We start from the raw sequence: 16,155 nt of genomic DNA, 5'->3' as shown, positions 1-16,155 counted from the left end.
CCCCCGCCGCTGCCGGGGGCTGCGAGTAAAAGCCCGGCGAGAGCCCGTCCGGCTCAGCGTTCGCCAGCTGTGGCTTAGCAGGGTTCCCACAGGCTCGGGGGTGCTGCGCCGGTCCCCAGACCTGGCTGGCGTGGGGCGAACGGGCACCGTGTCTGTGTGGGGGTGCGTGTGTAGCCGTGGATAAAGTGCTGTGTGCGTGTAACTGAAGAGAAGGCTAAAACTGCGCTTAAGCGTTTACTTCAGCAGGAAAAAAAAAAACCTGCCTTATTTGCTGTGCTAAATATATTTAATAGATATTTTATTCGGCTGCAGCTAATGAGTGGCGGGCAAGGTTCCTGCCGGCTCGGCCCCTTCTGCCACCCCGGGGGTCAGCCCTGCTCGGGCGGTAGCGGGTGCCTTGGGCACCCTGAGCTCCGAGGCAGCCCAGGGTGCCCCGAACCCCGCAGACTTGGGCTTCAGGCTCTGCATTGTGACCGTGGTGCGTGTGGCCATGAGCAACTTCTGTTTGCTGGCCCAGGGCGAGGAAATGCCGGTTCCTGTTGTGCGTGTGGATCTATTTTCTTTTGGGAACATTTCGGAAGTGTGTACGCCAGCAAGGAGCAGCACTGCAGCCCCTGGCACACTGCTGCAGCCCCCCCGCCTCGAGCTGCGGGAGCAGGCGAGCAGCGCCCGTACGCAGTCCTGAGCAGGTGGCGCGGGACTGGCAGGGCGGTGCTGAGGAAGGCTGCTTCTCAGAGCACTGGCAGGGAGAAATTAAATCACAGCGTCTCTCTTCCCCCGAAGCATTACAACGATTTGCAGCCACGGAACGCTTTGGGGACGGCACCTGACAGTAGGAGTGTGACTTACTCTGGTCGTTAAAGCACTGTTGGGACAGCAGCGCAACTCATGAGCGTGACGGAGCTGGAGCGGGGGAAGTCTGGCTGCAGACAGCTCCTGCGCGTGAGTCTGTGGGACCAAAATATCCTCTTGCCGATGAGCTCTGAGCAGGTGCTAAACAGGGGCAAACACCCCCGGTGTAAGGTACACCTTAGAACAATGTCAAATCCTTAGTCATTCCTGGACACATCAGCTAAGTTGAAAAAGGACATTTGTGCTGAGATCTGGGAAAGAACCTTAAAGAGGCAGGTATCTAGATCCTAAATCAAAAGCATCAGGCATCCAAATTGTTTAGGCTGCTCAGATGTAGATTTACCAGGATGGGGCTGGAGCCAGGGACTGGTGGTGTGCAGGCTCCTGTGCCCTGACAGCTTCACTGTTTGGTTTTGGCGAGTTGTCAGGGACAGGCGTATGTGCTGGAGATGTACAGTCGCAGGTATCAGGCTGCTCGAATGGGCACAGTCCTTTTCTGTCCGTGCAGGGTCCTGGTTAGCCAACAAAATGAAAGAACTGAGTTAGCGCTGCAAATGTGTGTATCCATTCAAGCAAAAGCATGGCCCTGTCATGCAGTGTGATAGTGTCACAGGTCAGTGCTTTAGTCCCAAAGTCATAAATCAAGCCATAAATCATGATATGTTTAAAAAATACTAAACATTGTGCCTTTTTAATATTGTATTCTGAATTATCGTCCTCTGGGAGGCTAGAAATACCCTTCCACTGGCACCCCCCCCACACACTTATTTTATTGAAAGCTGACTGTCATGACTCCTGGAGCAGGAACTTTGTGTCCAGCAGCATGAGGCTCCCTGGAAAGCTACAAAAGATACTGTGCAGCACCTCAGATGATGCAGGTCCGACAGGCAGAATATGCCCTTTGCCTGCTGAATCCCTGTCCCACCTGCTCTTAATGCCCTGGGAGGTAGGAAAGGAAGATGCTGTTTGCTCAGATTGGGAGAGCAGTCAGGCGCCCTGGAGGCTGTGGATGGCTCGCAGGCATTGAAAGTACAGCTGATGGCTGTCTTGGTTTTCACTAGACAGGTCCTGGCAGTTGACATGACAGATCCCGGCATGCAGTGTCCCCTCGAGCCCTGCCGCGAGGGCGTTCCTGTCAAGACGGAGCTCTGTGGGCTGGAGCTGGGGCTCTGGAGGAGGCAGCACCTCTCCCCAAAGGTGCCACGTGGGCTGGAGCTGGGGCTCTGGAGGAGGCAGCAGCTCTCCCCAAAGATGCCACTTTCTGCATTTTGGATGCAGCCCTGGGGGTCTAGCAGGGCTCACAGGAGCCTGCAGTGCGGATGGGTGCCCGTTACTTCCAGGTGGCTTGGAGGGCAAATAGCACAGCCTAGGACAAAGCCCACGTCCCATGTTTTGTGTGGAATAGTGGGCATGCATGGCCTCACCGCGATGACCTTATTGTTGGAGTGAAACCTGGATCCTCACCTGTGCCAAATGCAACTGCCTGGGAGCGAGGGAATCTCCTTGCATTAAGAGTCAGTGCCCACCTTGTGCATCTGAACTCCTGCAGTCGGGAAAGGGGCCAAGGCAGCTCCATTTGCAGGTTTTCTGCTTTTAAACATCATTGAATTTTCTTGTTCTGAGTGGAAACAAAGATGACTGTTATAGGCAGTGAGAATGTGGCAGATCCCAGCACAGGATGCTTCCAGCAGGAGACTGCCACAGAGGGGGAAATCAGAGATGTTCTTCCTCCAACCTCGCTGCTCCTGACCATGTTTTCTGAGCTGCAGTTGCCTGGGTTGGGTGGGCAGCGCCCATATCTCCTCCCTTGGTCTGTCATGTAGGGATTGGCAACCAGACCTTGCCCTTTGCTGCGTTCAGCACCACCTGGGTGTAAGTCGCCCAATAAAGTCAGGGAGATGCGTGAGGAGATGTTGCCCCTGCCACTGCGACAGGAGTTGCCTGGAGTTGAAGAGTGGGAGGTCTGGGGCAGCGCAATGGGAAGGTGGATCCCAGTCCTGGTTTGGTGCTTTGCAGAACCTGCACCTCTGCACGGGAGGGATCGGCACGTGTGGTGAAGGGGGCCCTGGAGGAGTCTGAGGAGGGAGTGTGCTCTTGGGGCCCTCAGACAGCCACCTCCGGTTCTGCTCTTTAAGAGCCTTTCCGACTCTGGCAGGGCATTTGTGCAGTGAGTTTGTGGGCCTCATGCAGCTCTCGGCAGAATGAGCCTTTCAGAGCTCCCAAGGCCTCCTGGGATGGCCTCCCATGGTTCACCAAGGAATAGCTGGAAAGCTCATCTCCTCTCTCCTTGAGGTGGCTCTCGCAGCTTTCCCCTCATGGAAGGATTTCAGACGGTAGGGCTCTCCAGCCAACATCATTAACTGCACTAATTACTTGGCTGATGGAACATGGGCTGGAGGAGGAGTTTGTCAGTGACAGCTGTATCCCAGCTCAGTTCCTCCGGGCACTTGCTCTGTCCCAGATCTAACCCTCCGAGTAACATTAACACAATTAAAATGTAAAGTGTTAACAGTGCTACCAGCAATGCTCTCCATGTACCAGCTGCTTTCTGGGTTCTCACATCTTCCCTACCTCTTTCTCATGAGTCCCTTTGCTCCTGGGTCAGCTCCAGAGCTTGGCAAAATGATTTTAACGTCTTCCCTTTTGGGTCTCAGGAACTGGCCAGCTTCCAACTCGCTTCATGAAGTTTGGCTGCAAGAGCTACCTCCTTCCTCACGGAGGCAAGCTCTGAGACTGTCTCACAGGCTCTGGGAAGCGAGGGCTGGCTGAGACAGGAGTGTGTTAATGTGTCACAGATCCCAGGCATCTCCTCTGGTTTGGACATCTCCACATGCTTTACAGAGATGAGCTTGTTTTTCCCCTGAAGGCTGTGGAGGTGCTGTTGCGGGGGGACGTGGCTCTCTGGGAGCTGGGGAGCATGGTAGCTGGTGCCGCCAGGAGCTGGTGGTACCTGCCAGGGAGCGGAGAGCCCTGGGCTGGAGGAAGGGCTGGCAACAGAGGAGGTGATGGTGGCCGGAGGTATCAGAGGCTTGAAGGCAGCACAAGCAGATTGACTTCTGGATGTGCAGGGTGGAGAGAGCTCCTGGGCAGGTCATGTGTTTTCTCCACACATAGATGGAAAGGAAAAGAGGATAGAGAAGGAACAGAGAGACAGAAGAGACCAGATGAGAAGGAGAAAAGCGGGGGAGAAAGTTTAAAGGAGAGAGACCGTCTCCATGCATTGGGCACAGAGCCCCAGGACCCCTTCCCGGAGGCTAATCCCCTCAGTTGTGGTGGGGGCAAGCCCGCAGGAGGTCAGACCCATACTGGTCCAGGCAGGGTTGTGTCCCCCTCTGGGCTCTCCCTGGGTGAGGTCAGGGTGCACGGGGACCCCTTCACCTCCTGGGCCTTCCTGGTGTGCTGGAAGGGAGAGCAAAACCTTGGTCTCCGAGACAGGCCAGGGATGTTCCTGCCATGGCCCAGCAGCTGCTGGACAGCAGGCAAAAGAAATCCAGACTTCTGCCACTATGTGAAATCACTAAGGAAAAAGATCTGTGCAGATGCTGCCAGCACCTTGGGTGGTTCTGGCTGCCTCCCTGATGAAAGCACGAAGTGTCAGGATTTCAATCCAGCATTTTATAGCTAGGCGTTTTGGCCTGAGGAGAGCAGGCGCGTTGCGATCCCGGCCAACGCGCAAGCGTCTGAGCTTGCGGGGATGACCCAGCGATCAGGGACGAGCCAGCTGAGCCCTGCGCAGGGCATGGGCGAGCAGGCTTTGCTCTGCCAGCGCCGTGACACCCAAGCGTGCCACCTTCGGTGGATGCGAGCCGCTCAGATGCTCTTGTGCACTCCAATCTGCAGCTCTGCTCGCTCCCTTTTGAGGGAGGTTTCCTCCTGCGCTGGAGGAGATCTCCGACCCCCTTGCTGGCCCCAGCTCCCCGGCTCAGGGGGAGCAGGTTGTTCCTCTCCAAGCTGAAGCAGGCGCTTCCTTGCCCAGAGGCTGTGTAGGAGGGAGAGACGGGCTGTGCTGCACCAGCTCCGATGAGCTAGGTCACCTTTCCTGGCCTGTTTGCTGTGGCTGGAAGTCGCCCACGGTTAGGAGAGATGGGGAGGAGGGTTTCGTCTGCGATGCTTGGATGCAGGCGCCGTACGAATGCAGTGTTGCTCGCGCAGTCTTTCTTCCTGCAAATGTCTCCAGTCTCTGGGAGAGTCATCCCTCGGATCTGCAGCTCTGGGTTTTCTTGCTCTCCTCGCTGTGAGGGAGAGGTTCGGGAAGGCTGCTTTAACAGCCAGTCCTGAGGCTTGGGAACAGCCCCAGCTCCTCCGGGACGTGGGCAGTCCCGCCTGGCCCCGGCTGGAGCTGGGCAGCCGATGCTGGCCCAGGTCCCTGCCATCCTCGGCAGGGCAGGGGCAGTGGGGGAGCCCAGTGGCGCTGAGCCGGGATGCTCCCGGCTCTTCCCCTCGGGCTGTGCACCGGCCGCAGCTCCCGGCAGCCCAGCGAGCTGCGCCAGCCGCTCTCCTGGTCCCCGGAGGGAGACCGCTGGTCGCCTGGCGCGCGGCCACAGCCTGCTTTCCCCTGCAGCGGACCGATGGGCACGGTGTCCCCAGGGCGGCTGTGCCGACCCCGACGGCCGGGGTATCCCTGGTGTGCAGAGGCCGTGCTTGCTTCCCGGCCCGCGGTGCGGCGGAGCGCGGGAGCAGCATTACCTGCCGCGGCTGCGAGCGCGCCTTCGCCCCGGGGATGCTGGGGAGCCCCCGTGGAGCAGGGCAGCGGCTCTGGGCTGGTCTCTCCTGGCTGCAGTCGGATCTTGCCGGGCGCACGGGTGACGTTAGCATTGCCTGGCACGCGCCGCCTTGTAGCGGCATAGCCGCTCGCCGAGGCAGCCCTCTGCCGAGCCGGGGCCGGCTGAGGACGGGCTGGCCGCCAACGGCGTGGGGCACAGAGCCTCGCCGTCCCAGGGTTCATGCTGCCACGGGGGGCGCGGAGCCGATATCTCATCCCGCTGGGCTCTTCCAGCTCCGCTTCCCGTGGGCCTGTGACGCGCTGCATTTATTTCTTTTGAACTTCAATCATCTCTCGTGCGCGCGTTGGCAGGGCTTTTCCAACGCGCTGCTGGAGCGGAGGTTCCTGTGTGCGAGGGAGGAGGGTTAGCTCTGTTTGCTGGGGTTTACGCCGAGTCCGGGACAGGCTCACCCCAGATTTGGGAGCTGCAGCCTTCCTGACCCCATGGGATCCCCCGGAAACTGCACCTCTCCCTCTTAGCCCCCGGACGGACCCTGCTGCCCGTGGCCAGCCTGGGTGAGTTCGTCCTTCCCGGGGAGCACCCAGCCGTGCAGTCGGCTTGTGCTCCAATCCCGTCCGCCATCCTGCCGCTGCTGTTTGGCACTTAGATGAAGTAGGAGAGAAGAGGACGAAGGGCCTGCTCCCTCCCTGACTGCTCAGGGTCGCTGCGAGAGAGCTTCGATTGCTGCGAGAGCATTAGCAGGCTTCAAGGCAGTGCTAATGACAGTCCCTGTTATTCGCAGGCTTTGTCCCGGAGGGGTCCCGCGCTGGTGGTGGCAGCCGGTCAGTGCGCCTACAGCTTGGGAGGGAGGCCGTGCCGCCTGTCCGTTCCCTACTCTTCCTCTTCTTTCAGGGCCTTCGTCGCCTTCCCATGCTCAGACCCGCTGTGCTCTGCAGGGAGGTGAGGATCAGGCATATCTCATGCTTGAGGGCTCTGCCAGGGCCCCTGATGACCGCATCCAAGCAGGACTCTTCACACCTACAGGGGCTCCCCGGCTTCATCCACAGGCCCCCGGCCGCAGGGCAGTGGCTGGATAGTCAATACCTAATTGATACCCCGTGGGGCTTTGGGTGCTGAGCACATCGTGGTCTCTCTGCTCTCTCCCTGCAACACCAGCTCTGTTGGCTGCTTGGTTTTATTCCCACCACTCTTCCAAAAGTTGGGCAGGAGCAGTGGGAAGGGTGTTTCTTTCCCACCAGAGAGGAGGTGTTGCCTTTGGAGAGCCTCATTCTCAGAATGCAATTCCCATTTCTTTAATATCCATCGCCAAGAGGCAATAACCCCTGGGAAACCACCTCCCTCTGCTCCAGACAGCCTGGTAAGTGTGTCACAGGAGGACACATGCTGTGCGAGCAGCATTGCCTCACTCTGCCCCGCGTACGCTAGCATCTGTCTTTGGGCAAGAGGCAGCCAGGTCTCTGGCAGCCTCTGACACCTTCACATCCAAGTTGTCCTCCACCGTTCTCTTCTGGGAAGGTACCTTCCTGCATCTGGTCATCTAATGGAGAGAGGGGGTTCTCTGGCTCTACTGGGTAGGTTTCCCAAAAAACTGTGCCCCACTGTGTGCTCCCTCCTGCTGATCCTAAACTACCTCCCATCCTTCTGGGAAGAGGAAATGTTTGGGCTCACTTGAATCTGTGCTTGGTAAGTGCTGGGGTGACACTTGGCAGCATGCAAGGGATGTGGTGAGCTAGCCAGCCTCGGTGACAGTCAGCGGCATTTTGGATTCAGGTGGGAAATGTGGTGACAGAAATGCCATTGCTCGAGCCGTGCGTCCCTCCGATGCCTCCAGAGCCATGGAGGGCTCTGCAGAACTGGGCTTTACACTTGATGGAAAAGGTTTGCGTGCTGCTGGGGTCTGTTTGCGGCTTGCCTTCTGCTGGAGACCCTCCTCTCCCTGGCTCCTGCATCCGAGTGCATATGAGTCACTGCTGGTGTTCCCGTAGTGCCGCCTTTGTCCCCAGATCCCCGAGGATGCTGTGGGAGGACCTGCTCCCCCAGGCCCTGGGAGGGAGCCCTCAGAGCAGGCTCAAACTGCAAAGGAAAGAGATTGCGTCCCGAGCAGATGAAATCTGGCAGGCAGGGGTTGTCGCCGGGTGCCGTGTTTGAGGCAGGGATGTGGCAGGGTGGCACAGCCAGGTGGGACCTGCTGGCATTCCCTGAGCTACACCGCTCCGGCCGGGGAATAGCCGCTGCGTCCCTGCACAGCTTCTGCAGTTGTGTAACCCTGGTGCTCTGAGAGCCCTAATGAAAGCAGATGCACAAGCAGACCCTTTTGCCTAGAGAAAGTTTTGCTTTAAAACCCAGGGAAATCCCCAGTGGGTGAAAACTGCAGGTTTCTATGCTTAGTTGGTAGCTATAAAGCTTCAGAATGCATCCAGTGAGTCCTAATGGATGCTCAAAGAGTGCCCTGGTGTATTTTCATGCAAGAGCAGCAGCCTTGCCCGGCCAGGAGTCTGTATCCCATAGGTGCTGTTACCTAATGCTGGTCGGCTCAGGGCAGGCTTTGTCCCCTGCAGCGGCTTGAGGGGGGGGTTGCCCTGCTCAAAAGAGCATCCCTCTGAGGAGGCTCCCGCCCCTGCTCCTGTGGGTCGGCCATGGGGAAGGACCAAGGAGTACCCTACTGGGACCAGCATCAGAAAAGCCTCTGCCCAGTTGCAGAGCGGCAGCTTATTTGGGAATGAGCAGCAGAGATTTCTCCAGGCAGCTGCTCCAGCTGTCTTTGCCTCCAAGCAGTAAATTGGTAGTTAGCAGTGTCTGTCCCATAGAAGGGGGCATTTGTAGGAAGCCCTCTTCCAAACTGTGGTGGTTTGGGGCTCAGCAGAGCCCATAGTGCTGCTCGTGCCAGCAAAATGCTGTCATTGCAGCTGCACTTTCAGCCTGGCAGCTGGATCAGACCCAGGCAGGTACCTCTGACTGCCCCAGGTGATGCAGGGTGGCAGCAGCGCTGGCTGGACACTGCCGCCCATGTGCAGTGTCTGTGGCTGGGGTAGTTACAACCAAGCCAGCTGGACTGTAGCTAGCTCAGGTTTGGCTGCAGTCCAGCAGCGCGAGGTTCACCCTGTTGCTGGTGATGAAAGAGATCCAGAGAAATAACTTCCCTTCTCAGCAGTATTTTTACTTTTTCTGCCAACCCTGCTAACACTGATTAGTTCACAGCCCTCCTGCCTTGGCTGCCTGTACGGGGGGTGGCGTACTAGTTTTGACATCAGGGGTGCAACGTTCAAAAGCATTTGCGTGACTCTACAGACCCGGCCAGACGTCAGCTTGTAACCCCACAAAAGAGTAGCAAAACTATTGACAAGCAGTGCAGGAGCAGAGCTAGGGGCAGAGGAGGCGGCCGGTGGAGGGGGGCAGCCTGGCGGCGGTATGTCCTCCTGCAGCAAGGGGCAGAGCTTGTCTGCAGGTGGTTTCATCAGCTGCTTCTCCTTTGCAGGTTCGTGGAAAAGGATATAACAAAGTCTGGTTTCCCCTCTTCCTGCCCTTTTTTGTGCCTTGTCTTTCATCAGACCTGAAAGAGATTAAAAAGAAAAAGTTCTGTTATACGCAAGACTTTGTTGTCAGCTGCCTTAGGATGTGCTGGTGAAAACCTTGCACCGGGCTGTACTTTCCCAGACTTCAGAAATTATGCTGTTCAGCAGCAGAACTCACCCAAGACGCTTATGTGTGAAAAGGGAGAAAGACGGGAATAGGAAGCCCCAGCTTTCTCCTGGACCGTAGTCTGAAGCCTCACGGTTGGGAAGCTGGGTTGAGACCCTGAACCGGAGCAGCTCTTGAGCCGCGTGCTGTCGAAGCGCGCTTCCCGGCCTGCAGCATGGTCCTGGTGGCTTTGCCCGCTCTCGCGGTCTCACGGAGCCAGGGACACACGCCGTCCTGGGGCTGAGGATGCCTTTCTTGGTGGCAGTGTTCTCAAACACCAGAACATTTCTCCAAAGAGTTTCTACTTTAGTACAGATAACGTTTCATCAGAAAATTCCCAGCAGGCTCTGTTACTAATTACACTTGGAGAAGGCAGCAGTAGGGTGTGTGTGCGTGTGTGGGTGTGTGTGTCCGTGTCCCAGGAAGAAGAAGTGTTGTAAAAGGTGATTATAAAGTGCAAGATGAGAGCTGCTCTTTGGTGCAGATGGTTGGAGTGTCAGAGATGATGCACAAAGTGCTTCCATTATGGAGTATTTTTATGCTTAATGCACTTTCATTTAAAGGATCTGAAAAATTAAACACTTTCCATCGCAAGGGTGTAGCAAAAGCGTGGTAATGCTCTTTCTAATTCGTCTCCCTCTGCGCTCTCTAAAAGATGCTCTGTGCAAATGCTGGGCCTGTTAAGTCCTCAGCAGGTGTGCCTAGCGCTTTGTGCATCCGAGGAGAGAAACGGTTTTAATCATTTGCAAAGGGAAATTTCCCTCAAACAAACCTGTCCGGCATTGTCCTTCACAGCCCTGGTAGCCTGGGCATAGCTTTTGCACGGCTCCTGGGGCCGGGAAGTCGTTTTGGTGCCTCGCTCGCAGCCAAGCAGCGCCGCTCTCCCTGCCGTGTCTCTAAAGCATGTCGTGTTTTCCCTTTCAGATTTTCCGGCGAGCCGACAAGAACGGTGAGTGCTTTGCTCCTGTCGCTGCCTGCCCCTCGCAGCCTGGGTCTGGGAGAAGCAGCACAGCCCTTCCCTGCTGGGGGGCTGCTAAAAAAGTGAAGGAGGTCAAGGGCAAAGAGCTCTCCGGCCGGAAGCCGACGGCCCTGCCGCTTCCACCTGGAGCAGGGATGAGGCCTGGCCGGGGCTGGGGAAGTGGGCTCCCCCGGGAAGGGGCTGCCTCCGGGGGGTGGACGTGGACCACGTCCTTGAGCAGGGGCCTTTCAGAGGAGCCCGAGGGCAGAGCTGTGTGTGGCTAGGTCGCAGGGCTGAACCCGGGTCTCTCCTTGGCTCTGCCCGTCACTCTGCTCCCGTGATGTCTGTTGCTCCTATGGGCGCGTCTCTGCTGCCCCTTCTTAAACCGTGGTGCATCGGCTGGGGCTGGGCGTGCTGCTGGGACGTGCGGTGAGGAGGGGGCAGCGGAGGCGGCAGGGCGCGAGGAGACAGGCTGTGCCCGTGGAGCCCGTGGTGCTGGCCGCCGCCAAGCCTCACTTCTGCCTCCCGGCTTCTTCCCCCTGTGTTTACCCCAGCCTCTGAGGGGCAGCTGCGGGCTCCCTCTGCCCCTCTCCTCCCCCAGCCAATGCTGCCCTAGCTGCCTTCCCCGCTCTGCTTGCCCTGCTTTGGGTGCAAGTCTCCTGTCCAGGACTAGCTGTGAGCTCCCCTTCGCCCCAGCTCCTGCTGCTCCATAACCCTCATGTTCCTCACGTAGCATCGTAGCAGGGAGATGGGAAACACTGGCCGGATCTTCTCCTTAGGCCTCCGTGCTCCGGTGCTGCAGAGAGGAGCTCCAGACCTTCTCCTGGGGGCAGCAGCACTGCTCCAGGCCCGTGGGCAGGGGCCTGTCGGTCATGCCCAGCCTGTGTCTGTCCAGTCCCTGGGTGATACTCCAGGCTCTGCCCTCCTGTTCTCCCTGGCTTGGGAACTGCAGGCTGAGGCAGGCACAGAGCGTGGCTGTGGGCGAGGGCAGGATAACCACCTGGAAGGCTTGGCTGATGTCTCATCACCTCCTCCATAGGCTTGTCTCTGGCGTGTCTGTTAGCCGTGCGAGGGGCAGGCAAGGCAAGCCATGCAGCAGAGCTGCCCAGGATCTACCAGGCTTTCTTTCCAGCCCTTGCAGGATTGACTCAGCCTCTGCACCTAGCACAGGGGTTTATTCATGCGCCTTGCTCGGATGGCTCTCTTCCTGGATGCCCACTGGAGCCCCTAGCTTTTGAGAGTCTCTAGCTTTTGAGCTCTGCTAATAGTTTTTAAATTTGGCACCCATAAACCAAGAAGTCCAAAATCACAAGTCTTTTTTCTGAGTCGTCCCCCTTGGGCTCTTGCCTTTCATGGTAGATTGCAGATTCCAGGAGCCACGTTTGTTTCGGATGCAACCCAGAAGTTAAGGTTCTCCACAAAAGGGAAAGAAAAAGCTTGTGAATGAATCGAAAGATTTTGTTTCCGTAAAAAACTGATACCGTCTTCATTGTGCTGTTTATAATAGGCTCTATACTGTGGAGAGCTGAATGGAAATGCAGCTTGGAAAGTCTATAGAACATAGCGTCAAACGCATTTCTGAAAATGTTACAGCAGGATCCTTTGAAAGGGTTGGAGCTAGCTGAAATTCCTACCTGAAATTCCAGCAACACTGGCCTTGTTTGCCAGCGATCTTTTTTTTTTTTTTTTTTTTTTTTTGATGGGGATACTTTGTCTGTTGGGACGTGCTTCCGATGAAATCTCTGCTCTGATTATTATGCGTAACACGCCCAACCGTCCCACGCTCCAAGCAGAGAGGCTGCTGGGAGAATAACTGCGGGCCGTACGCTTCTCTTTGCAGATATATAATTATTCTTCCCTTTTATTTAAATGCAGATGATGGGAAGCTGTCATTTGAGGAGTTCAAGAACTATTTTGCTGATGGAATCCTGAGCTCAGAGGAGCTGTGGGAGTTGTTCAGTGGCATTGACAGGCGTCATTCAGAGTAAGTACCATGGTGGCACGCAGAAGAGGAGACAAAAGAGGGTATAAAAGTGCTTGACTGCAGATGGAGGGCATTTGGAGGCGGGTGCAATAAATAGTCAGGGTGAGATAAATCCACCTCTTGGAACCTGCAGATGTTAAAATCCATTGAGCACCAGCTACAAGTATGAGTGATGAGAGAAGGCAGACATTTTGAGAACAGTCATTATCAGATTTACTTTAGTACCATGAAAGCAAACATTCATTTAAAATTAAATTCTGTTGGTTTGAAAAACTCATTCCAGAAATATACAGCTCTATAGAAAAGGTTCTATATATGCAGTAGGAGCATGTGGTGCTGTGAAGGCAACGAACAGACAGTTATCTTTGCGACTGCTGACCCTGCTGACTGCTTTTCACTTACATAAGGGCTGTTTTCCACCAGAAATGGACTTTATGAGTGTCAGTGTAAATGTGAATTTAGGCCAGCTTCTTTTAAAAAAAGAAACTCTTAAACAACAGGAGCAGTAATTGCATCTAGCTCTGGTCTTCTCCAGATTGGTGTTATCTAGAAGAATCTGTTGTGTTCTGCTTCCCCTGCACCCTGAAAGTTCTTGCACCTCTCTGACCCCTTTGGTCAGGACAACACCTGAATAGTTCTCCAGCAAGGGAGAGGCTACTCTCCTTTGAAGTCTGGGTTTTGCAGGGAGCCAGGGCTCAGGCACCGTGGGGCTGTGCTGCACGGAGATGCAGGTGCTGAGAACCACCAGTGCAGAGCCACGGACCACGAATGGTGAGCGGTCCCCAGCTGTAATCCCCATGTGATCAGCCCAGAACAGGGTGAATGAGGATGGTTGCCTGCAGCTGAGTGCCAGGGTGGTGGGTTTAGATGATGCCCCCAATTTAGTGGTGGGGTTGAGATGCAGAGAAGTGGGCAGGTGTACGCTACCCCCAGTGCCTCTTTCCTTTAAGCCTGTATAATCCATATAATGCAAGCCAGGCCAGGCAGCCACAGCGGTGTGGAGGAGATTTTGTGCTGCTTGTGTGAGGGCCGGAGGACATCTTCCCACCTGTGACCGCCCGCTGCTGAGTGCGCAGACAGTTTAGCATGTAGGATGTGGGCAGCAGGAGAGGTCCTTCAAATACCTCCTCTTTCTCTTCCGGGATGTGGTCCCAGGGATTTAGCAGTGAGCCATTCCCTTTCCTGCACAACCTGTCCTTTCTTCTGGCTCCAGTTTGGGGTGACCGTGCAGTCATTCCCGATACAATACCACTGAAAAAAGCAGATTGCAACAAAGCAGGAGTTTTTGCAACAAAGGAGTTTTAACTGTGACCTTAACTGAATGGCAAAGATCTTCTGGTTTACCCATTGCCTTCCAAGTCAGGCTTCCCCCAGCTGCCCAGAACAGATGAAACATCTCTGACAGAAGTTGCATAGGTACCACCACGGTGCATAGCAAATAAGAAAACCAGCCTGCAGACTAAGCTGTTGTCGTCCATACGCAGTCTGACACGCTGCTGACAAGGCAGGGCTGCTGAACTGCGACTCTTCTGCTTGACTTTGGGGCAGGGAGCTCAGATGCTGCATGAGAATAGCTGTCCCTCCCCGTCAGCCTTGGTGATATAATAACCAGTTATCATGAGCTGGCATCTGCCACGCATGCCGGCAAGCCTGAGGAGCGGAGGTGATTGATCCCCCCAACTCCAGAAGCTGTGTGTCGCAGGCAGGAGTGCTACAGCTCGTTAGCCCCAGCCAGCCCGGGTTGGGACAATTCCTCCACACTCACCCCAGCACCTGGAGAGTATCTGCCATGTTCAAGGGAGTGAAGGAGCCCCGACAGACAGAGACACAGGTCAGGCCCCTGTTTGACCTGACTGACGGTGCCAGGCCGGCTCAGGCCCTCTGTGGGCTCTGCATGCTCTGTGTGGACAGACGGCCCCAGGGGAACGGGCCATCTCCAAGAGCTGTGTATGGCCCTGTCTGCTGCCGTGCTGTCTCTATAAATCGTCACTTGTAATGACAGTGTGGTAGCTATGACAACGTGGCAGTTGCAGCATTGAGCTGGTGACATCTATTAGCAGGGCATGACCACTGTGTCTTTGATCTCTTTATGCTGTGAAGAACAGAAGGGACCCTGCAGTTGGTTTCCAAAGTCCTGCGTTTAGTAACTTTAAGTAAACATATGAGACCCTCTTCCCTCCAGCCCTAGTAGGATGCCCTGATTTCTGCAATAGAGGATGGATGGGATGGCCCAGCCATGAGGCGATTTTAAGTGTGCTCTGTGTTCTTAGACCTGCCTGGGACATGATTTGCACCTACACGCACAGGATCAGTCTAGGGACAGCTTCACTGAGCGGCAGGGCTAGTGGGACGTGGACTGCTCAGCTCTGCCTTTCGGGGATGGAGAGGGCAGGCCTCCCATGGGGCAAGGTGGCGCAGGCAGACAAGGTTTTCCTTGGCTGGAGGAAGCAGGGGAAGGATCCGACAGGTCTGAGTATGCTGGCTTGAGCAGGAGGGAGAGGGACAGGATTTGGGATTTGGCAGCAGGGGAGCTGCACGGTGAGGAAGGGAGATCTCGTCAGCCTGGTCCCCAGCTTGTGAAGGAGGAGGAGACGAGATCTCGCAGAGTGGGAGTCTGGCACTGAGCTTTTCATCCTGGTAAATGGCATCCCATCCCCCTAAACAGCGTACAGCAGTGCCGTGGCTGGCAGAGTGCTCTAACCCTGACCCGGAGCCGGGTGCCTGCCAGGATGGGTGACTTCAGGAGACAGGCCTGGCCCCAGGGAGAAACACTTCAGTCTGTTCCCAGAGCCTGCCACCTCCTCTTGGACGTGGTGTCTCCCCTGGGCCGACCGAACCCGCGGCTGCTCTCACACACAGCGCACAGCCATCACTGGACAGTGTCAGCTTTCGCTTCCTGCTGCTCCAGCCTGGATTTGAACTCGTGGCCTTGCACTGAACCGTGGCGTTTGCTGTCACACAAGTGGCAGAGAAGCCATGGCCAGGGCAGGCAAACAGGCCTGGCCCGACTCTGGGCAGCCTCTGGATGCGTTAGAGAACTTGTCACTTCATTGACCTTGCCAAAGACTTCACCTCAGACGCGTAATGGGTTGTGCTTGTTTTTGTGTGAAGACGTATGTAGCTTGCATCGATGTGCACCAGGCAGGGCACAGGATCCGCTCACCCGCTGTTCAACGGCAGGTAACGGAGGAGTCGAGCAGCGTTGAGCGCGGTGTGATTGGCAGAGGTTTCCTGCGGCTTTGTGTGTAGAGCTGGATTTTCTGACATTCATTTTTGGGGTGCTCGTAGAGACTTCCTCCTCTGTGGAACCGCTGGTGTCTCGTAAGGGCTGTGCCGGTACTCCTGCCTTCTCCTCAGCAGAGGGACCTGGGAGTCCTTTTCTCTCCGTGGCTGCCTCTTTTCCTTGTGCTTGTAGGAACTTGATATCTTTGAGACTGGGTGAAGTTGGCTACTGGATTCCTGAGTTCTTACCGGAGGAGCTAGACAGAGACTGTGATTCTGTGAGCCTCATTTCCTTAGGAAGCCAGGCTGAAAATCTTTCCCTCACCTGTCAAAGCAATTTGCTGTCCCCAAAGAGGCAGCAATTTGGATTTCCCCAGGCCAAAGGATACACACTGTGTGCGTGAACTGTCCTCAAACCCACATGCTCTACTGGCTGCTGTCAGGCAGAGGAGAGGTCTAGATGGAGTGATCCTGCCCTCTCCTCTGAGGTCTGCTCCACCCCTCGCTCAGTACGTGGGGTCACTCCAGTCTAAGAGTTAGCTGAGATACAGTAAATTCCCCTTGCATGTTCCTTGCCCATAACACCTGCCATGGAGGCGTTGTGAGCGTATGAAAGAACCCCAAAAGAGCCAAGCTGTAGTAGATCAGGGACTGTCTCTCCCAGTATCTTTTTGCCTCCAATGTCAACAGAAGATGCTTAGGAAGACTGTATAAGAAGCAACTGTACCCTTCCAGCT

At 55.9% G+C, this 16,155-nt stretch overlaps 1 protein-coding gene across 1 annotated transcript in view; it reads left to right on the top strand.

The window, feature by feature from the left end:
- NECAB3 (N-terminal EF-hand calcium binding protein 3) overlaps positions 1 to 16,155 on the top strand; it is a 54,355-nt gene that overhangs the window by 743 nt on the left and 37,457 nt on the right. The window contains exons 2-3 of the mRNA XM_026091694.1: positions 10,157 to 10,203; positions 12,088 to 12,196. Of these exons, the coding sequence (XP_025947479.1) occupies positions 10,157 to 10,203; positions 12,088 to 12,196 (156 nt within the window). The remainder of the gene's footprint in view (positions 1 to 10,156; positions 10,204 to 12,087; positions 12,197 to 16,155) is intronic.

This window comes from Apteryx rowi, unplaced genomic scaffold, assembly GCF_003343035.1.
Source record: "Apteryx rowi isolate R43461 unplaced genomic scaffold, aptRow1 scaffold_916, whole genome shotgun sequence".
NCBI classification, from domain to species: domain Eukaryota; kingdom Metazoa; phylum Chordata; class Aves; order Apterygiformes; family Apterygidae; genus Apteryx; species Apteryx rowi.
The sequence above is the reverse complement of the archived record's forward strand: the minus strand, read 5'-3'. Positions and strand labels throughout refer to the sequence as shown.